Genomic DNA, 23,673 nt, shown 5'->3' with positions numbered 1-23,673 from the left:
TTGTGCACTCTAGAACTCTCTGTCCCATTATGAGGCTATTATCGGCTATATATCATCGCTATATATCATCGTTGCCCTTTAATGACTCTAGCTCTCACAGATAAATAAACAATCAAAAGGAACTATTTTTAGAGGACATGTTATCACTCTGAATATGAAAGTTAAGCATTACTGCACTGCTTTCTCTCTAACACCCGAGTGAGAAAAAAGATTGAAAGTGGAAGTCATGACATCTGCATTTAACCCATCCAAGTGCACACACACAGCAGTGAGAAGTGAACACACACCTGGAGCAGTGGGCAGCTATATATCCAGCACCCAGGGAGCAACTGGGGGTTCAGTGGCTTGCTCAAGGGCACTTCAGCCATGGGTGTTCAGGGTGGAAGAGAGCATTGTTCATTCACTCCCTCCCACCTACAACTCCTGCCAGCACCAAGACTCAAACCGGTGACCGTTTGGTAACTAGTCCGGCTCTCTAACCATTAGGCCACAGCTGCCCCTGCTTGCAGTCTGCAAATATTATATCTTTGAAGGTATATTGTTAATTCTGTAAGTTTCTGAAGTATCTAATAAATCAAATTTCATTATTAAAATCTGCCTCGGTGAAGATGACATTGACATGTTCGATTTAAAGGGATGGTTCACAAAAATAAAATTAAATAAAATGTAATTATTAAAATTAATTTAATTTAAAATAATAAATAAAAAATGGTTAATGTTGCTACAAATCCAAGGGTTGCTTTTTATTTTATTTTAATTCATTTAATTAAGTTTCTAAAAATGTATGTATTTTTTATGAGTTATTTTACAGTTATGAAAATTTAAATAATATAAATATGAATAATATTTTAAAAGAATATAAAATAATTTCTAATATATAATATATACAATTTAATGTATATGTATAGAACTGTACCTTTATTTATAAATAATTAAGATTCACATTCACTAGAGAATATATCTTGAGATTTCATATATCTTCACAGTTCACACTATGGGAATCATAAAAGAAAAAAGTACTTCATTGTATTTTCCAGAAGATGGCGCTGTTGTGTTCCCAAGATGCTGCAGGAAAAAAAAACAGCTATTGACTATCCATGTATATATGCTATTGCTATGCCGATGTTTATGTAATTGTGGACACTAAAACTACATAATTGAAGACAGATTTCGCCCAAAACACTTCTTTTCAAAAGTATATTTCTTAAAATATAATATATAAATCTGACTTGATGACATTGTAGAAAATCCCTCATTATCCTGCTTTTTGAAAATTGCAGTAATTGGTTGTGTGCAAAGTAGGCCAGGATATGCAGATGTCAGTTTTTCTTACTGCAGTCAGATTTTGAAAAGTACATTTCGATGCTATTTTGGTCATAACAACCCAAACACTGAGAGCCATCTACTGACAGCTAACTGAATATATCACACACATTATTAAGGATACGACTGTGCTTTTTCTTTCTCTGTCTCCTTAACAACACAGTCCCTTGCAGCAGAAAACATAACAATGATGTATGATCATGATATAATCAAGATCATGGTTCACAGAGATGAAAATTGTGGGGTGCTTTTAGAAAAAGAGCAGGCATGATTGCATCACATTTGGTCCCAGCACCTAACCTAAGGGCTTTATGCAACTCTATGCACATTTTGGCACAAAAAATACAGTTGGGTGCAAGATTGAAATGCTTGGATCACATTTAATGATCCTGAATGTGCGGAAAGAGTGATGCCAGTTTGTAATGAAATTGGATGCTGGCAGCTTTTTTTCCTTATTCTGAGAAACTCAGATGAGATATTTAATCTGAGCCCAGAGTCCAGACATTTTGTTAGATTTGCTAGGGATTGTTCCTTTTTGCTACATAGGCAATTATTTATCTGAATAATATTGCATGCAAATATGTCTCCATACTATTAGACACTCTTTTAAACTTCATCAAACTATGTATGAAAAAAGTACAACTTTTAAAAGAAATGCAGATGAAATGATGACTGCAGTAACCTTTAATTGCATTAATCGCAACCTTTAATTGCATTCCTGCAGTGTGCATACATACATTCCTGCATACATACATACAAATTGTACACATAAATATTCCATTAAATAATTAAAAAAAAAAAAAAAAAAAAAAAAAAAAAAAATATATATATATATATATATATATATATACACTTGATACTAAAATACGTCTATAATGGATAGTCTATATAATCATATATAATCTACTGTCTAAATAGTTGCATATAAATACTTTAAATTGGCGCTTTTGTTAGCAGAAAATGTTGAAATTACAAATCCTACCATAGCGAAGGTCTATGAGTATTAATGAGAACGTGCTGACGTTCCGTAGTAACCTTCCAATGAGGAAGACTTTTATCTGGAATATTAAACATTAGTGCTGACGTCGTGGGGTTGACGTCCAATTGTTAACGACTGGATTATGAATATTAATGACCAAACCTTCGCCGTAGTTGGAACAGTATCTTAGCCAGATATATAGAAAAGCGCCCCTTTCTAGACCCCGTTAATGGTAGAGTCTGCGGTGATAGTGGGTCTCGTTTCATCACCTCCGGAAAAACCGTTAGTTTCTGTTAGTACGGAATCACGGCAGAGATTCGGGGGTTCGGTCTTTTCTTCTAGCGCGCGAGCAGGATTCTCAAGCCGTCAAACTGGAGCCCTTTAGAATGACCATGTTTAAAGGGAAACGTCGAAATCACCGGTGTGAGTTTACGACCATCAGTCTAACTTTGAGAATGTGTTGTTTTGCATTCAGTGCATTTCGCATTATTTGCATAAGCTTGCAATTAGTCATAGAAAGCATACTAGTAAAGAACTGTAGGCATCTTTAACATGTCCTTTCTGTCAGTCTTATTGCATGTTGGTAAATAGTCAGTGTTGTGCATGAGTAGTGATACACATGTCCTGTCATATCTGTATCTGAAAGATAAGACATCATCATTATGCTGGATCCATTACTGAAGTGGTCTGATATGTAAATGTACCCTCTATTGAAACCCTTGGCAATTCTATTATATGTTTTTGCAGTATGATGGCTGTGTTTTGATATTTTGGCCATTCAGAGATTAAATGATCCATCTTGACCGAATGGACTGTGTCATTGTTCTCTTCTAATGTTACACTGAACCAGAATCAATTTAGACACTTAAGTTCCATCAGAGACAGGTTTCTTTTAATGACCATTGTCCTCCTCCTCCCCTTCCTCCTCCTCCTCATCATGACAGATTGGTGCAGGTAATCCATTAGCAGCAACTAAACTTGAGATGCATGTTAAACAATGACATTGTGCATATAAAAATGTGTGTCATGAGCAGAGTTATTGTAGTTAACTAAAACTAAAACCACAAAATAAATGTTAACTGAAATGCTTATATTGTGGTTAAGACGGTGCCGATTCCTCATTCTGTTAATAGGTAGTTGACATAATATTTTTTTTTAAAAATCATAAAAACTTTCTTGTAGAAATAGTATTTTCTTATAAAACATACTCTTAATAATCTTTTTTTACTGTGTAAATTGGAACCTACATGATCTTGTGATACTCATTCTTTTTATATTTTTATAGAGTAGTACTTCAGTTTAAGCAAGACCATTTGATTGTTAATGTGACCGTATTTGACATCCTAAAACAGACCGCTAATCGTATTCTGCTGCTGCTGTGTGAAAATAACCATACATTATCTATGCAAACCTTGTGTTAAACAGAAGCTATACATATCTGGATCTCAAGATATTCGACACCCATAAGACTCTAAAAACTAGCACACTCTAAAAGTAGAAATTTCTACATTTACGAACAGCCCCACAGTACTTTGCATCCCTCTTGACATTCAGATGTGCATATAAAGAAAATGATCTAGGGTTGTTGTTTCTGCTCCGTTACTAATAATAGTGAGATTTTACTGTGCTATTTTCATAGGAAATCTTTATGAAGAAGAAGTTCAGAATAGCAGTTCCTTGCGGGCCTGTTGTCTATAATGTGATAACCCTGTCAGTGCAAGTTTATAGATCTCAGAGCCACAATGCACATCTGACGGATGGATTTGACCTGGTCATCCCCACTGGGCTGTGAGTGTGACGGTGATGAGGGTGGACTTGGTCCCAACCAACAGCTGGTTAAATTTCACATTAATTCCTTGTAGTCGCATGTCCTCTGGCCTCAAAGGAAATTTCTATACACAGACAGCCAGAATTGCTTGGTAAAGTAATGCTTCTATTCACATACTGTTGTTAGTTTCGTCCTAACTAAACTTATGCAGATGTTCTTGTTAGTTAATTGGTTTTATTTCTGCTAAGAGTTATATTAGATCTGTCATCATCAATTAATTGTGTAACTCATTGCATCCTGCTCTGGTCTTGTAAATTCCCAAAGACCAGCTGTTGTACCTGTTGGTGCCATTAAATTCCAGCTAGGTGTATGACAGATGGATTAATTCAATAGTGAGAGGAAAACAAAGATAGTTTCTTAGGAGACACAGAATGAGCGGAAAAGCTTTATGAGACATGAATACTTCAAAAAATGAAGTGTCCCTAGGTTGTCAATGTAAAAAGAATGTGCTCTCCCAAGATAAAACATGTGCTTTCTTTTCTTTCTGAAAATCCTAGCCAATCAGAATGTAGGCTATTTAGAGCAATAGGCACAATGCAAGGGGCCTTGATCGGTTTGTAGTTCAAATACAGTGTTTTTTTTTCTTCTAAATTGCACCATTATAAAATGTTACGCACTTCCACAAAATTGGCAGCTAGAAAAATTACCCATCAAAGATATTACAGGTACTGTATGTAAAATTTTATATTTTGCAGTTTATTTATATCATTAAAAAATTACATGAATGCCAAGCTAATGGAACTACTTAAATCTGCCTTGTACCTAATTATTTAAAGTATTTAAATATGATATAATCAGATGTAATATAATATGCAGGTTGGTATTAATATATTATTATTCATACTAATATTTATTTTTACTTTGAATTTTAGAAATTTTGTTTTGTATTTTTGTTTAAAAATATTTCTATTTAGCTTCAGTTTATTTATAACAAACTTAATTTTAATTAATTTTAGTACTTCAGTTACCAAGGCTACATTTACATAAAGTTTTTTAAGTTGAAGTTTTTCATCTAATATTTGTTTTATTCTATTCCATTAGTTTTAGTTAATGATAACAACATAGCAATTATTTCTGTGGTTAACTTTTTATTGTTTATAGTTCTGACACATTTTATTTCAGAAAATTGTTATTTTAACTACATGTATTGTCTTATGGAGCTTTTTTCATATAATTAAATCAAATAGAGATTTCGAGCATAAATGATACAGTATTACATTTTCTGTTACAAATTTTCTTCCAAAAATCGTGAAAATTGCAGTGGTTGTCCATAAATCTCTTTTATTCTGTATATGTTAATTTTATAGTAAAACAAAACAATTCATATGCTTTATCCTAACCCAAAATTTTTAACATTTCTTTTTCTTTTTTCCTATGTCACATCATGTTAAGGCAGCATAACCACTCACAAGCCCACTATCATAAATTCAAAGTCTTTAAATCCTAGCTGGACTATGAATACTGTGGTTTCGTTCTAAAATCTCTAGCTGATCTGTTGTTCAAAGCGTGGTAACAAGATTTTTTTAGGATGAATACTTTGCCGTAACTGATTTAGTGCAAAGGAAATGTCTCCAGTCAGATTATCATCAAAAGGCATGATCGCCTCATACGGCTGGATTATGAGACCTGACCCGCACTGGAGATGTTTATGTTTTTCTGATCACCGGCTATAAGCCCGTTAACACCCCGATCCCTCAGGCGCCTGCAGTGCTTCATTATTTACTCATTTAAAGCAGAGTTTGTGCTTGATGTCTTGGCTTTTCATCGCAACATCATACTGTCTGCATACTGTCAGAGTTAGGTTAGGGCCTTTGGAGATCCCTGCAGTGCTGAGCTTTAACATTTCACTGACCGACTCATGTAGATGCAACTGTACAACTTCAAGAAACAAAGTGCAGATGGGTGTTGCACCTTCGTGAAGTGGCACATTTAATTAGATCAGAAAGGGAATTTTAAACGATTGGATAAGTAAGCCACGGAAAATCTCTGCATGGACACTTTTGTGGTTGTTACATGTGCTATTAAAGGAAAAGTTCATGCAAAAATGAAATTAGCATTATTTACTCAACTTCATGACTTGCTACCCTTCGTACAACATAAAAGATGTTTGCATGTTCATGGCGAGACGAGAATGAGATGCTGTGTTTTGCTGGTGATAACACTGAGAAAGATCGACATGTACACCACATTTCATGTCATATCATCGGATACATCAACATAATTATCAGTGTGCCTCCTGCTAAATATATCAGGTTTTAAAAAGATGCCACATGGAGATGTATATGGCTGGTAGAGTGTGTGTTGGTGTGCTATATTAAGGTGCGTGAGCGTTTACCTTACGCTTGTTGTGACTTTCAGACGTGACCGTGAGCTAAGTGGAAGAAAATGAAGGGTTGGCTATAAGTAGGCCTGCTCATATTAAAAAATATATATAACTTTTCCAAAGTGTAAAGTGCAGCATCAACAGTTTCAGTTTTTAGACCTGCTCAGATTTCGTTGGCCCGATCGGAATTAAGAGCAAAGGTCTGTTTAAATGCCGACGGGAGCTGCGTTTGAATTACAATCGTTTTTTTCCTAGTTGTAGTGATGTTCACACTTGCGTGATGCCTTTTGAAAACATTAGGCCGGTGACACACTGGCATATTGCACCTGTCAAACATAGTCTATTTTGCCGTCAATACTGTTGATGGTGTCCTTTATCAGTAGGCTTTATATTTATGCTCAACATGAAGTATAGATATTGTTGTCGTGAAGACAAGATCCTGGTCTGTCGGCGGCCTCCATCTATGTCACCTACAAAAGGAGCAGCGCGCCAGCGCCACGTCAGGCACGATTCTGGTGTGTAAAGACACAGAAAACGCGAAGCAGCCGTCATGCAACTCACACGCAGCAGGAACGTCACGCTAATGCCACGCTCACGCCACGCTCACGCCACGCAGCCAGTGTGTCACCGGCCTTAGAATCCGCTGCAGGACGGGATTTGCGCTGAACGCGGAGAATTCCGCCACTTATATGTTCGTTTGGAAACACGAAAATGTACCTATGTTCCGCACACAAAATATTGCATTCGGTCATTCGGTACACCTGTGCACCGTACCGAAAGCCGTGTACCGAAACGGTCCAGTACGAATACACGTACCGTATACACAGTATATATATATATATATATATATATATATATATATATATATATATATACACAGTATATATGGAGTACTTGATTCTAATTCGTCAGTATATAGATCTGCAAATGTTAAATTACATTACTGACAGTTGTCACTGAAAGAGGACATGCTGTGCTCTTTCTTTTTCTTTTCTAAAAAAAATCCAAGTATTTTGATCTCAGAAAATGATTACAATTTAATGCACTGGTTCTCAAATGGCTGTACAATAGACGTCAAGTGGCGATCATGAATCACATATTACAGTGAACTGCACGGTTCCAAAAATATGTAAAATTACACAACATAGGTTGAATAGGAAAATCACCATTTTTTGATACATAAACAAGACCAGAAATGTGATTTACTGAACACACGCTGGGATAAGGATTGAAGTAGTATTAACCATATTGCTCAGTGGCCAAAATATAATAGAGTTTGATTGGATGCACAGCTGAAGATGTTTGTCTTATTTTTTAAAGGTTGATGAGCCTATTTGTATTGTTTGGTTACATTCTTTTCATTTACATTTTGCATTGTTTCTCTGATTAATTGTTGCATTGTTTCTGTTTGATTAATATATATATGTTTTTGTCATTTGGAATTTGCTTGAAAACTGTGCTTGTGCATATCTTTCTTTTAAACTAATACCACTCAGTTTTAATAATGTTTCTAATGACATGCCATTTGTGTCCTTTTGAAGCAACAATACACTTTTTGGTAACACTTTTTTTGTTAAATAACAAAGGTTTGTGAATAAGGACTTGGTTTTGAATAGGACTTGTTTCAGATGCCGCACATGTCTCTTTTTGAGTGTCCATCTCAATGAAAAGCTTTCATGGTGCTACGATCCACACAGTGAAAAAGCTCAACCCTCAGCCAGCGCAGGGTTCAGGACCACGGAGAGCTCCTCTCTACTCGGTCTGTCTCCAGGCAACCATTAGAAGTCCAGCGAACAGATGCAGATGAATGAAAATGTTCCCTCGTGGCCAGAACTGCGTCCCCTCTGTGCCTACCATCAATCAGCAAAAAAAAATGAAAAATAGACATCACTCTCTTGCTTCTCTCTACTTTATTGGACAGATGCCCTTGCACGGGTACCGTATACATCTGAAGCAAGCAAACAAATGCTTTATTAAATGGGAATCAGAGCCTGATTTCTCATAAAAGCATGCTGTTTGCAGAAGTGACGCTGGCTAGGCCACGTCTGAGTCACTTTGTGAGACGATGTGCTTGAGCATTTACCCCAGATCTGCATATATAACAGGATTTACAGGGCAATCCTATTTACAGGACAAATTTTATCTTCTCGTTTTAATCCAGTAACCCCAAGAATCGCAAGAAGCTTTGTGAACATGAAAAAAACATCCTTGTTTATGTTCAGTGTAATTGTTAAAGAAATAGTTCAGACTAAACAGATTTTTGAGAAATGTATATCTTATAAATATATAAGCTTTATATCACTTGCTCACCAATGGATCCTCTGCAGTGAATGGGTGCCGTCAGAATGAGAGTCCAAACAGCTGATAAAACATCATAATAATCCATAAGTAATGGACACGACTCCAAGCGAAAAGCTGCATGTTTGTTAGAAACAAATCCATTATTAAAACGTTTTTTTACTTCAAACATTTTTGTTTTTTTTCCACTAAAATGTGAGTCATCTATATTGCTATCTCCAGTGAAATGTTGTCTCACCTGAATCAGGAGAGAAATATGCACACATCAGGCACCGTTTACAAGAGAAAACAGTTTTAAACAAATATATTGGATGATTTTGATTTCAGAGGGCTACATGAGATGGACTTTTTTCTATAAAGGAAGTGTTATTATGTATTATGGTATAATTAGTATTATTATTATTATGTATTATTAGTGTTCCTGTAGCTCAATTGGTAGAGCATTGCTTATCAAGCGCAAGGTTGGGGGTTCAATTCCCCGGGAACACATGATATTTAAAAATTGATAGCCTGAATGCACTGTAAGTCGCTTTGGATAAAAGCGTCTGCTAAATGCATAAATTTAATTTAATTTTAATTTAATTATGGAATCAAATTTTGTGTCAGACATGATGGTTTATTACAAACACCAAGTCTTTTCACTTCACAAGGTATTCATTCAGGTGTGGATTATTGTGATGTTTAGACTCTCATTCTGATGGCACCCAATCACTGCATAGGATTCATTGGTGAGCAAGTGATGTATAATTTTCACATCTCAACTGTTACTAACCACTAGGCAGAGTCTGTACAAATATATCAGTGTGAGATATCAGAACTGCAGTATAAAATGTGACTGTAACCATATCTCGTTTATCTTAAAGCTGTTCTATGGGAGATCTTCTCCTCTGAATTCCCTTGTATTGCAGCGGTAAAGTGTTTTTGTGATGAATGCTGCAGACAGGAGTACTGGGTTGTGTGGGTCTGATGGTTGAGATAAGTCTCAAAGATGTTGTGTACTTTGTGCTAATGCTCAAGGATGATGGTTTGATAAAAAATGCTTTAATGTACATATAGATGCACCAAGGTCAAGTGCTTCAGCTTTCCTTCTCTTCCTATTCATCTCTTCTCTTTCTTTTACTGCGGCAGTGAAATTAAGTTGTTTTAGTATAGGTTTTCATATGTAGTTCTTTGAAAGATACAGTATACTCTATGAATAAACAGTGCACAAAATTGACTGCAATTAAATTTGAAAATGACCCCAAAATGTATTTAGATATGTAAGCCAAACAAAGGAGTAGTTCACCAGAAAATTGAAAATTCCCTGACATTTACTCATCCTATAGCCATCCATGATGTTGATGAGTTTGGTTCTTCATTGGAACAGGTTTGGAGAAATTTAGCATTACATTACTAGCTCAACAATAGAGTGAATGGGTGCCGTCAGAATAAGAGCTTATAAAAACAAGTGATCCACACAACTCCAGTCCGTCAATTAATGTCTTGTGAAGTAAAAAGCTGCTTATTTATAATAAATGAGACGTTTTTAAATTCAAACCACTGTTTTTGACAAAAATACCAGTCCTCTATCTGCAATGTTGCTATATTCAGTTCTTTTTGGGTGAATTGTTCCTTTAAAAATGTTTGAATGTCATTGCATTAGTTAACAAAATACCAATCCATGTGGCATTTGTTTTACAAGACAGAGGACAGCCCATGCATACTTTTCAAGCAAAACTTTTTAAATTATTAAAAACAATATGACACAAAATCACCAGAGTTGCACCACATTACCTAAACTAGCACTGCACCATTAATAGCTTTGCATGCAATGCCGATTCCCAGAAAAAAAATCTGTTTGCCTGCTATACGTGAATTGTGTTTGTAATGGACTGCATTTCTCATATATATCTCATTCTAAGAAGTAGATTGCACAAAATCAGTTTTAGAGAACAGTCATTTGGGAAAGCAAAGTTCTACAGTATTTTTGGAATACAGGATATGTTTTTTTTCTTCTTGTTTTACAACCCCAGGGCTCCAAATTATATGCTGAACATCAAACAGGCACCACATTGTTCTACCCACCACGCTCGAGTGATTAAAGGCTGATTCAGAGAGAAGTTGCATGGATTATTATTGTTTGAAATCCAAAACCGACAACCTCAGTATGCAATGAGAACTCATAACAACAGCTGTCTGATTCGGAATTTTTCTGTGTTTCTGCAGATATTAACATGGCCGGAGAGCCGAAACCGTACAGGCCTAAAGCAGGATCCAAACGACCCCTGGCTGCTGTCTACAGGTGAGCATTTCCTATTAAATATAGGTAGGCACTGTATACATAGACTACAATGGGCTGTGCATTTTACTTCAGATAACATACTGCAGTGTAAATGAAATGCTTTTGCTGCTCTTACATGCTCCCTTGTTAGGAGAGCTGAGGTAGAGTGGATTAAAGTCTGGTTTGTGTGGCGAAATGAAGCCATCAGCACCTTTGTCATATTATCAGGTTTAGAAAATAGAACAGCCTGCGGTCTGCGATTATCAGCACATTCGTTCAATCGCTGAAGTTGCAGATGTGTCTCACAGGTTCGGTTAGATGGTTGAACCCTTATAGGAAGCGAAAAGCTCTCCAGACACGTCAGTGAAAACTAACCAAGCAGAAAATGAGTGAAAAATCTATGTTTGGAAAAGTATTAGGCATTTGCTGCTTTATTGACAAGCTTTTGTAGGGATTCAGAGCTTTTTATAGTGAACAATACATACTAATTAAAGCTAAATAAATAGTGATTGTACTGTAAAAACAATTACTGGATTAGTTTTTTTTTACCGCTTTTATTAACACTTAGCAAAGAATAATAGAATTGTAGTAATGAGACACTAAATTATGTATTTTTGGCAGTTCAGTTATTTATGAGCCTGAATGAGTGTCTATTCAAGGACTTTAGCTTTTTTGGTTCTTTATTTGTGTTATCTGATTGTATCTTAACTTTAGCTGATATTGGGTTTTTAATTCTATATTTCTCGCTCTCATTGTATTTTTTTAAATTCATTAAGTCTTGATTTGCATTTCAAATCAACTAATTCAAACTAATCCATTATGTAATTTGAGGTAGGCCTAATTAGGAGAGTAGAACAGGAGCAAACCAACAAAGAAGAGCTTTGAATGTTAATTAGTTTGGAATTAAATGGTCAGAGAAACAATGAGATGCCTATAATAGAATATAATGAGTTAGATGACCCGAAATCAACATTCCAGTTTCTACAGTTGACAGGATATTCCTAATATGCATGACATATATTTAAATACAGAATTGCATTAAGTTTGACCTTGTTTGCATCCTTAATTGCGAATTACAATATTCAATATTCTGGAAGATTTCAATGTCCTATGATGTATTAGATATAGTGTAGTGTTGCGTGTGATTGGTGTAGGTGATTTTAGATGCCTGGAAGTTTGGTGGCAAAAACACTTAAGAATAGAAAGAATGTGCAGTGAGAGTCTCTGCTAGATTTTATTTTAATGATTAACAATTAGCGACACTGGAGAGCATCCCATCTTTTGTTTGACCTGCCATGATGCTCAGCCAGCCTATAGCACAAAAAATGATGTGAAAAAGCAAATATGTAAGATTCAACATTATTTATAGCAAAACAAATCACCTTTTCATTTGAACTCCTTTCAATATGTTCTTAATAACATTTTCAAATCATGCAACAGAACATTCTGAAATTCAAATTAATTTACAGTTCAACTTAGGGCACAACTGCTAAAAATAAAAGCTGTAACGAATTCAAAATAGCATTTTCATTCATTTTCTGTTGCACTCCACTGTACATGAAATAAAAATGACTGAAGAAGCATCCCTGTTGCTTATCTTGTCAGTTGACATTATAAGTCTTCTGAAGAGATGTTTGGTGCTTCTGGTGCTCTAAAGGGTTCACACAAAGTTTACCGGTTGAAGTCGAAGTAGGGGTCACACATAAACTGGAGAGTGTCTCCCTCACTATCAGGATCTTAAAGAAGCCAAAGTCTAACTCCATGAGGTTTCTCACGGTAATTAATAGACAGAGACGCTTTGATTGCTGCTGTTACTGTGTTTATGGGAGCTCTGCATGATGTCTGTAGGCTGAAGATATTATTGATTTGTCTGTTAGCAGGGTGTTTAAATAACGTACAGATGGATGGGATTGTTGTCAGATGATTTGAGTTGAACACATTTAAATCTCAGGTATAAATTGATTAGTGTTCAAATGTAAAATCTTCCTGTCAGATCAATTGAGCTGTAAATAGAAGTATAAATCAAGGGGCTAATTTGCCCTCCATCACATCTTGACATAGCAAATCGCACTTTACACTGTGCCTTTGTTTTGTCTTTTTCAGTGGTTATGAATTTGATTATGATTACTACAGGGATGATTTCTACAATAGGTATGTATGCATTTATTTACCATTCATTTGACTGCACACATTTCGAAACACTCAAGTCCTTCAGCATCATGATATTTCATGTATGACTTTAAGCTTTGTCAAATGTCAATATGTAAAGATAAAAAGATGCATACAAATATATGAACATAATCAACTATGGCATTAACAGAAAATCAGTGATTTTATTTCTCTTAAACACCTACAGCTCGTCCTTGGAAGAATTTAAGAGAAAGCTAATATTATGGATGAAAATTCATTAGCTTCGCGTAAATGGAGCTCGCCTTTAATTTCTGAAAAGCACTGTTTTATTTTGCTCTTTTCCTTTTTATGATCTCATCTTTTATTAGCAGAGACATTTACTAAATGTCAGCTGGGCGGAGAGCTGTGAATATCCAGGAGAGATTGATGCTAGAGCAAGGGCATGTGCCTTTGTTTGACATTTTCTTGCAAAAGCTTGGTTTTGAGTGTTAATGATGTTCTACACTCTGCTCATCTTCTTTGGTCCTTTTATCCGGTTAGGCTCTTTGACTATCATGGACGGGTGGCTCCTCCTCCGAGGGCAGTGATTCCTCTGAAGCGTTCGCGAGTGGTGCTTCCATCCACTCGACGCGGGAAGAGTTCATTCCCTGTCAAGACCTCCTCCTCCTCTTCCTCAAGACCCCCATCATCATCATCGTCCTTCTCCTCTGGGATGAAATGTAAGCCATATTAAATGCCACATAAATGTCTAAATGTAAAGAAAACTTGCAAATGCAGTTTCACAAAATGAACTGCTTTCTATAGAATAAAATATTTAACTGCAATTTATTTCATGATTTTGTTGAGTAAACACGATGTTGAATTTAGATGCATTTTAAGGAAAGTAGGAAACAAATATGCAATTATTCAGTACTTTTTGTGCATTTATTCTTGTAGTAGAATATGTGTGCAAATATATGACAGGTCAGTTTCTCGCAGACATGTTGCTCTTTTCTCTTCACAGTGGTACACACTTGTCATGTTCTCCTCTCAGCCTGTCTGAAAACACAGAAACTAATATTAGAGTACATGCAGTTATAAATAAACCCTATTTCAGGCTCAGTATAGAGAAAGAAGATATTCTGTTTTCTCAAAGTGCACAGAAAATGCTATGCATCTAATGTAATATTGGGATTTGTAATAATTGCGTAACTCCTAAAGCTAATTTATCTCCCTACTCTACTTGGCTAAATGCAACTACAAGACATGAAGGTATTAAGATATTCTAAACATTAACATCATGATTTTCTGTAAAGCTGCTGTGAAACCATAGGAAAAGCACAATAAAAATACATTTGACTTCATTGAAGATTGCAAATGTAGCTCTCTCTTACAGGTTACACCGAGTGAAAAGAGACTCTTTATATTTCATGGGAGCAAAAATCAAGAACATATTGATTTTTGTAAGCACAGAGCATTCTGAGACTTATGGCCGTCTGAAACGCTCCTTTAATTCTGCCTGGGATGCGAGCCAAACGGCAAGACAGAACATCATGCGGTCGTGTTTGTAAATTAGAATTCATAACATTAATTCAGATTTTTATCTCTAACCCACAAGTAGCAGCTTTCACAGCATCTGTCAGCATCCCGCCGTCTCCTCCGAGCGCGGAGCTCAGAAGTCGAGATTAGCCGTGGTGCGTGACACTAATGCTCTTAGCTGTAGTGCTTTGGCCTCTCCGGGGGCTTTTCTTATATCAGTGCAATTCACGGCAAAAATATCCATGGCATGTACACAAAAGTGCCACTGTTTACCTTAATCTGCATTTCACTGGAGTTCTCCTTTCTTTTCACAGCGCAAACTGGAGATTAGCTTTATACCGCACCAAAATAGCATTTAATTTGTCTCAAAAAGTTTACTTTGGCTGTTTTGCTCAAAACCACATGAAAATCCAGTCATTCTCTGTTTAAGATCAGAATTGTGATGTTTTTTTCATTACCGCCAGAAAACACTGATTGCTGTGTAGGTAGAGGAGACCTGAAAACACACAACTACTGCAATTTGTGTCCCAAATAGAGGTCTACCACAAACTAGAGTGACATGAATAGCAAAACCTGTTTTATTTGCCTCTGTCTGTGAAATAATTTCTGGAATTTGACTTGTGCTGTGACATGCTGTACTCCATTTCAATATTTTAAACAGGATTTTGCAAATTCTATTATTCATGAAGCGTTTGTGGCCTCATATTAATACCATGAGCCTGTGTGGAATATTTGTACTTTTTCATTTGTCACACTATAGGGACCATTTAACTGGTAGTTAATTAATTTAAAAAAATAAGGCCAGGGCTAGTAATCAAACTTTTTATGTCACTGAATATTTCTCAGGGTAAGAACATTGCACACTTTTTTTTATGTTTTTAAATGAAGTCTCTTATGCCTACCAACTGCATTTATTTGATCAGAAATACAGTAAAAACAATAATATTGTGAAATATTATTAAAGTTTCAAAATACTGTTTTCTATTTTAAAACATTTTAAAATGTAATTTTTTTACTGTGATGTAAAGCTGAATATTCAAAATCTTTACTCCAGTCTTCAGTGTCACGTGATCCTTCAGAAATCTCCCTGATATGCCAATTTGCTGCTCAAGAAACATTTTTTATTTTATTTATAAGCATTTATTTGAAATAGAAATTGTTGTAGCATTATACTGTACATGTCTTTACTGTCACTTTAGATCAATTTAATGCATCATTGCTGAATAAAAGTATTTATTTCTTAAAATAAGTAAAAAAAAATATGATATTATAGTATTCAAATCTTGTGTAAAGGGCACAATTCACAGAAAGGACTATAATTAAGATAGCTTAGATGTTACCTTACTGGGATATAGAGTTTGTGACCGCTAGTCCCTGTATCCCCTAGACTTTCCATTACATTTCATCTAGAGTCTTGATCTTGGAAAACAACACGTTGTGCGTCATAATCCACCACATTTCATGTATGGCGCATCACACATCCTCTAAAAGATTCACAAGTAAACAGCTTGAAACAAGTGATAAAGACAAGTTTTACCAGCCGTTGTCATCCGTCAAAAACAAATTGATCCTCAGCTAGTGTTTCTTAGGTTGCCCAGATTAAAACTCCTTCAGAATTCACATTTGCAAAGCTTGAAGGCAATTTTTGGACATGTGTTGTATTTGGAGCTTCAGAGCAATTTGAATGGTTGCACGCAGACACGTTCATTGAATTTCAGTAGATACGACACTCCGTCAACTGAGCACCTACACACGCAGAGCTTTCTGCCTCGGGCGGGTGATGGCAGGTGACACCATTTTGTGAGGTAGTGGAAAAGCTGGCAGCGGTGTGACAGCAGTGCTGGGTCACGCTGTGTTATCAGGGCTGAAGGCGGTGACAGCAAAACGACAAGCTTCAGCTTTCTCAAGGAGAGGAACGGCTCGAAAAATACTGCGAAATACAGACTAATGAATTTTTCAACAAAGCATTTATATGTATCCTGGAGCTCCAATTATCACGAAGAAGCAGGTTTTTGTGTCAAGAGGTGCTGCTGAAGCTTTATCATAGAGGTCCATTCAACCCATGCTGCGTTTCCCAGTCATTTTTCAAGAGTCGTTTAGTATACAGTATTAGAGTAGGAGATCCCTTACGAAAGGAAAATATATTTACCAATATATTTACAAAATATATTGTGATATATTGTAATATATTATTTTCCCTTTTTATTTTCTAATATATTATATATTTGAATACATTTAATAATATATTCATGATACATATATTACATAATATATTGCAAAATATACAAATGATTGCCGCTTTCAATATCTTGCAATATATTGGAAAAAATAAATATATATAAGAATATATGCCTTATATATTACATGATATTTTCCAATATACTGCAATATATTTTTGTTTCATAAGGGGTTTTAGAAAAAATATTCATTTTTTTGCCCGTCAGTGAAAACAGTTCCTGAACGATTCATTGTTTTGTGAATTATTAAATAACTCACAAAGACATTGTCACAAATGTCACAAAGACATTGCGTCCCTGAACGAATGAGCTTTTTTAAAACAAATTCAGTTAAATTCATGATTTGATGACTCACTCATAAAGGCAGTCATCTGATTTGTTCAGGAATTAAAAAACTTGGTCAGATTTTTGTATTTAATAAAATAATGTAAATTAACAAGGTATTTAAACTGATCTATTTAATGAATGATTCAAGGACTCATTCATAAAGAAGCCTCTTGTTTAGTTCCTGTGTGAACTAGTAGTTTTGGTTGAATTAACTATTCAGCGACATTCTCATAAAGATAGTCTGGTATTTCACAAAAGTATTAGTCTTAAACAAATCACTAAAATGAAAGTTTCAGTGACTCATTAAAAAAAAGGTGTTTCATTGGTGAATGAAACAATGTTTTTGAACAGATCGATTATAAATAATTCAAAGACTTAATCATTAAAAACAGTTACTTGAGTTTTTGAATAAATCTCTTGAATTAATAAATTGAATGATTCAAGGACTTGTTTATAAAGAAGCCACTTGTTTAGTTCTTGCATGAATCAGTATTTTTGGTTGAACGAAACATTCATTGACTCTCTCATAAAGATGAATTAGCAATGTTTAAACAAATCGCTTAAATTAATGATTCAATGTCTCATTAAAAAAGTGTTGTTTCATTTGTGGATGAAACGGAATGTTTTTGAACAGATTGATTAAATGATTCAAAGACTTAATCATAAAAACAGTCACTTCAGTTTTTGAATGAATCTCTTGAATTAATAAAAAGAATGATTAAAGAAGCCAATATTTTGGCCTGAATTAGTATTTTTGAACAAATTGTTTGAACGAACCATGACTCTCCCAAACAAACTGTTTGACTGAATGATTCAATGATGCATTCAAAAAGTAAATGTTGTTTGAATGAATCTCTTGAATTAATAATCCATTAAATGAATGAATTATAAAGAAACCTTTTGTTTAGTTCCTGCATAAATTAGTACATTTCAATGAAATTGGTTGTATGAACCATTCAGTGACTCATAAAGACAGTCTGTTATTTCACAAATTAATTAGCAGTTTTAAAGAAATCACTTGAAGGAATGATTCAATAACTCATTCAGAAAAAAATGTTGTTTCATTTGTGAATGCTTTTGAACAGATCAATTGAATGCTTCAATGTCTTAATTAGGGATGGGTACCGAAACCCGGTATTAAACTGGCCCCGGGGCTAAATTATGAAAGACCGTAGTATCAGTAAGATCTGACGCTATCGGTTCTGCTTTCGGTACTGGAGGGGAAAAAATTTATGTACTATGTATTTTTGCTTAATAATGTTATCGTGCACATTTGATCTCACCAAACATTTCTAATGTGCAATCATATTAAGTCGTTTGTCTGTGAGATCTGCGAGATCTCTCATGCGCGGCGCGGAGGCTGTCTGTCAGTCACACACACACACACACACACACCACAACGAGCACGGGAACGCACAGACATAACAGTATGAAAACTCCCGCTTAATAATAAAGCGTGACAATGGCGAAGAGATTTGCTTAATAATGTTATCGTGCACATTTTATCTTACCAAACATTTCTAATTTGCGATATTATTAAGACGTTTGTCTGTGAGATCTGCGAGATCTCTCATGCGCGCCGGGGAGGCTGTCTGTCAGTGACACACACACACACACACACCACAACGAGCGCGGTGCACGCACACAGTACGAAAACTCCCGCTTAATTGTAGAGTGACGATGGCGAAGAGATTTGCTTAATAATGTAGGCGCGTGGTATGCGCTCATAATGAAAGCGACGAGGTCGCGACGCACACGTCGCTTTTTCCAGGCGCGTCCGCACCACATCGAGTTAAAAACATCTAAACTATTCAGAAAGCCGCAAGCGCACCGCAGGTCATGTAGCTTCCTCACCTTTTCCGTAACAACATCGAAAGCTCAGCCAAGATGAAGGAACAGCTGATCATAGCTGTATATGGATTTGTAAATTAATTTAGTAGCAGAGCTACTGCAAGCAGTTTTTTGTGCTGCAAATCCATTTATCCATTGCTGAAATGTCCGCGTCTTCATGGAGAGAGCAGGTCATGGTTGCTTAGCAACGGCAGACGCCTCAGGGGCGCAACTGCCCAAGTGCTTTGGAAAAAAAGGGGAAAGGTTTTCCACACGTTTTTAGGCGCGATTTGTGAACGGCCCCTAACACAACACAAAGTAACACAACACAAAGTACCGATAAGAATACCGTTAAAGTACCGGACCGTTAAGCAGTATCGGTAAGAGTAGTAATACCGTTAAAACCTTAACGATACCCATCCCTAGTCTTAATCATAAAGTGTCAGAGTTGCTTGTTTAGGTCCTGAATGAATTATTGTTTTGAATGAATTTCCTGAATTAATAATTTAATGTAAATATAGTAACTATTTTATTCATATATTTATATATTATACTATATTATAGATTTAATGACGCATTTTTAAAGATAATCTGTTTTAATTCAACATATTTGAATGGATCAGTTAATCATTTAATCTTTTGCTCCTGAATGAATTTGTTTTTGAATTAATTGGTTGAATAATTCAGTGCACGCTCAGACAGTTTTTTGAATCAGAATTTTTGAGTGAATCATTTGAATGAATGATTCCTTGACTCACTAGCCACCACCTACTAACATAAAGATGCGAATGCAGAAAGGGTCATACAAACACAGATCTACAGAAAGTGAGGTTTGGGCCTGATTTCAAAACTCATGAAAGCATGAAATTCCACCTTCATGTGTCTGAAGACGTCTAAACCATTTCCATATATTTTAAACTGATCCAGAGTTGCATACTATTTGCTACCGCTTTTTTCAGCATATTGGGTTTTCATTTATGACCACGGTCATTCTGGTCTGCCCAGAGAGGGCTGCTGATTTGAAGTGTTAATTAGATTCAGTGTGCATGCAATGGTGTAGTCATCTGAGGGAGATTAACCTGACAGCTGTCAGATGGGAGAAAAAAGCAGTGGACATATTTAAAGCACTGAATATTCACAGAAATTAGCAGCATGAATTAAGCTAGCAGGGATCGAGCAGAGCCTTTTTATCCTATGTGATGCAGTGGATTCATTGCATGGAGAGCCTTTCAGGGTGACCGGAGGTTAAATGTCTCATGAACTCAATGGTCATAAAGTCTGATTTACAGTATAGTTTATCTTTCGGACTAAACTACAATACAAGTGTTAGCCGACCAGATCTATTGCCAGGTTACAGTTGAAGACTAACGTCTACAGTGTTAAAACATTTTTAACTTAATAAAGCAAAGATTATCAGAGTATGTTTTACACACAAAATGTAATGTTAATTCAATGTATTAAATAATATTTACATACTATTTAAAGAAAATATATGTATATATATATATATGTATATTAATAGTCATATATTTGAATGTTGAGCAGCAAGCTCATTTGCTACCAATACAGGGGAGAACCAATCAGCTGTGCCATGTGATAATGATGTCATAAGGTCAGATTGAGTTAGACCTATCGTACTGCACCATCTAGAGTTTCATGCCAGAACTCTGTGTGTGTGTGTGTGTGTGTGTGTATGTGTATGTATATATATATATATATATATATATATATACTGATAACAAATAACTGAAATGGGTCTTGTTAGGTTTTATTGACTGATAAAAGCTATATCTATGAAAACACGTGGAGTAACATGGTCTTGCTAGCACTGGCTGATATCAACCAGCCTGCCTGAATGAGATTAGGCATAAAACTAAATTAAAAGCAGCAGGACAGCGAATTCTTTGAACTCTTAGTTTAGAATCAGCAGCCCTGAAAGAGTCTTCAGACATGAATTATCTGTGGTGATAGAAGGATGAGTATGGATGCGCTGTAATCTCCACAGATCTTTCCTCATGTGTGTTTGTTGCATTTTCTTTTGCAGTGAAGTCCGATCAACTCCAGACTATCAAACGTGAACTGACTCAGATCAAGGTGAAGATTGACTCTCTTCTGGGCCGCCTGGAGAAGATCGAGAAACAGCAGAGATCCGAGTGCGGTGAGACAGACAGAGAACTATAAGAGAGCAGGAATAAAATCAAGTCTAGTGGGAAAGGGTTGCAAACATCGGCTGTACGGGGAGAAATATTGGGAGTGTATATGTGCTATCCATCTCTGTGACAGGCAAGGAGACAGCAGCCAATTCATCAGAACTGTTATACAGGCAATCTTGCACTGTTTTACTATAGAAAATCCCATTACGCTATTTTCGCCAGTAGATGAGAGCACTGATTTCATCTAGCAGACACACTGAGGAACAGCATAACGGTCGTCGCACATTCATGAGTCAAACTTTAGGACCATTGCATGTGCTTGATCAATACAGATGCAAGAAAAAGAAAATTACAGTTCTTTAATCATTTACTCTCTTTGATGTCATTCTGAACCCGTATCGATGACTTTTTTTTTGGTAGAACTTCTACAGTTTTTTGTAATATAAAGCTTACTGTATATTTTCTAAGCAAATTTCTAAGGCCTCTAAATGATCAACCTGATAAAAATTTTGCAGAGAAACACTTACATGGCATCTTTCAATTAATTGATAGCTTAGACCTTTTTTTAGCGAGTAAAAAATACTTTGTCTAATTCTAATAATTCTATTATTTGTTTTGGGTTTTGTTTGCTGTGAAATCTGTGAAAGTAAACATAAGAATAATTTTTATATTGATGAAAAAATTGAAACATTTTTTTTATCCTTACATTTAAAATGTATTAAATATGATATAGATATTTGAGCATTTAAATATCATAAAGCTAAGAATTTAAATATCATAATAGTAAGACATAACTGGGAGATAGAGATTAAAAACATATTCATATATATATATTATGTAAGTTGTCTGCTATACTATTATAAAGATCACATTGATTTACATTCTAAAAATGATTTTAAAAATGTATAATCAATATGTAATCAGAAATTGCTAGTAAATTAGAAAAAATAGACTGAATATTTAGTGTAAAGCTTTCTCCAATAACCTGTTTAAATTACAAATCTGAAAAAAATGTACAGTGTACGTTTTGACCATATAAATATTAGCATTTGCACCAAAGTGCATATTTTTGATCAGTTTGAATAAAACCAAAGCATTTTTCCTCCAAGTGTTCTTACTGTATGATACTATATAATGTATATGAGCCATAAAACCTGATATGATATTCAACAAAAAGCGCATGCATTTTTTAAAAAAAGTTCAATAAAGCTGTTCAGTTTAAATATATATATTCTGTCTATTATTTCATTTGAGGCTTTAAATGATTAACACATAATGTCTGCATATAATATTCTGCCTAACTTCTTACATATTTCTTTGAATGACAAATTGTAAACCTTTTAATTCTTAGATTTACATTTAGTCATTTATCAGACGCTTTTATTCAAAGCGACTTACAAATGAGGACAATGGAAGCAATCAAAATCAACAAAAGAGCAATGATATGCAAGTGGCATCTTTTTTTTTTTTGCTATCTATCAAGTGCTATTCAAATTTTTAGGTGAAAAAATATTTTGAGATGAATAACAAAAAAGTAATTTTGCTCTCAGTATGACCGATATTTGTGATATAAGCCATAATCGTCACATATCTCTGTGTCGTTCATTCAGAGCCTCACAGAAAATATGAGGACAACTGCGACTCTTTGCATGAGGGGTCGATATCTGAGATGGCAGATAACTCCGGAGAGGAGGGAGGGGAAGAACAGCTGGACGCGGAGGCGGGAGAAATGACGGATGGTGGAGAGGATGACTATGACGAGGAAGGCAGCACTGATCTGGTACGTTAGCCCCCCGCGGGCCTTGCTGGCAGCAGTGGCTCTGAAAAGCCCCTTCGAAGCTAATTCTGCAGATTTATTCATGGTTGCAGACATGAGAGACGCTGGGCTGGAAGAGCAGAAGCTGACAGGGTTCCGCTGGGCTGCTTCCTACTCTCTTAACCCGCACCTGTCCCGCTCTGTAATTAAAACCGAGTCAGAACCTCTGGAGACACTAGGGTCCAGCAGCACCGCGACCAACAGCAAAGACAAATTAAGATTTAGGATGTGCTTCCCACTGAAGAGACAGGCTGACTGTATTTTAATGAGCTCCTGCGATGGTTAAACTGGAGGGAAACATTGAGGCGAAATCCCGTTGGAAAGATTCCCAGCAGTGTTACAGACATTTCAGGTCAGAGCATGACCTCCAACACAGCTGGGTTCAGTAGATACCCAAACAATACAGATAAAAATTGGCTTGACTTTTGAAAAGAAACTCTAGAGAAGTTTTGGACCCAGAATATGTTTCTACGAAAGGTCACAGGGTTGTTTATATATAATGATGAATGTAAGTATTGAGCGAGTAAATCTTAGGGTCATTTGCAATCACGAGCTGTTCTTTCTTAGCAGAGGAATGGCTAGACTATCTTTGTGTTTGGCTTTGCATTCAAAAGAATTCAATTAGTGAGACTATAACTGCTCATAGCAGTT

The 23,673-nt window shown here is 35.7% G+C and overlaps 1 protein-coding gene across 10 annotated transcripts in view; it reads left to right on the top strand.

The window, feature by feature from the left end:
* Positions 1-23,673, top strand: part of LOC132116266 (RNA-binding Raly-like protein) — a 140,408-nt gene that overhangs the window by 115,574 nt on the left and 1,161 nt on the right. For 7 of the 10 annotated variants that reach the window (XM_059525022.1, XM_059525021.1, XM_059525023.1 and 4 more), the window contains 5 exons: positions 10,957-11,032; positions 13,115-13,162; positions 13,682-13,860; positions 21,098-21,211; positions 22,817-22,986. In XM_059525022.1, coding sequence (XP_059381005.1) covers positions 10,957-11,032; positions 13,115-13,162; positions 13,682-13,860; positions 21,098-21,211; positions 22,817-22,986 — 587 coding nt within the window. Of the gene's footprint in view, positions 1-2,482; positions 2,726-10,956; positions 11,033-13,114; positions 13,163-13,681; positions 13,861-21,097; positions 21,235-22,816; positions 22,987-23,673 lie in introns of those variants that run through there. The other 3 variants (XM_059525026.1, XM_059525027.1, XM_059525024.1) reach the window with 3 other exon arrangements.

Source organism: Carassius carassius, chromosome 35 (assembly GCF_963082965.1).
Source record: "Carassius carassius chromosome 35, fCarCar2.1, whole genome shotgun sequence".
Taxonomy (NCBI): Eukaryota; Metazoa; Chordata; class Actinopteri; order Cypriniformes; family Cyprinidae; genus Carassius; species Carassius carassius.
This window is presented reverse-complemented; position numbering and strand designations above follow the sequence as displayed.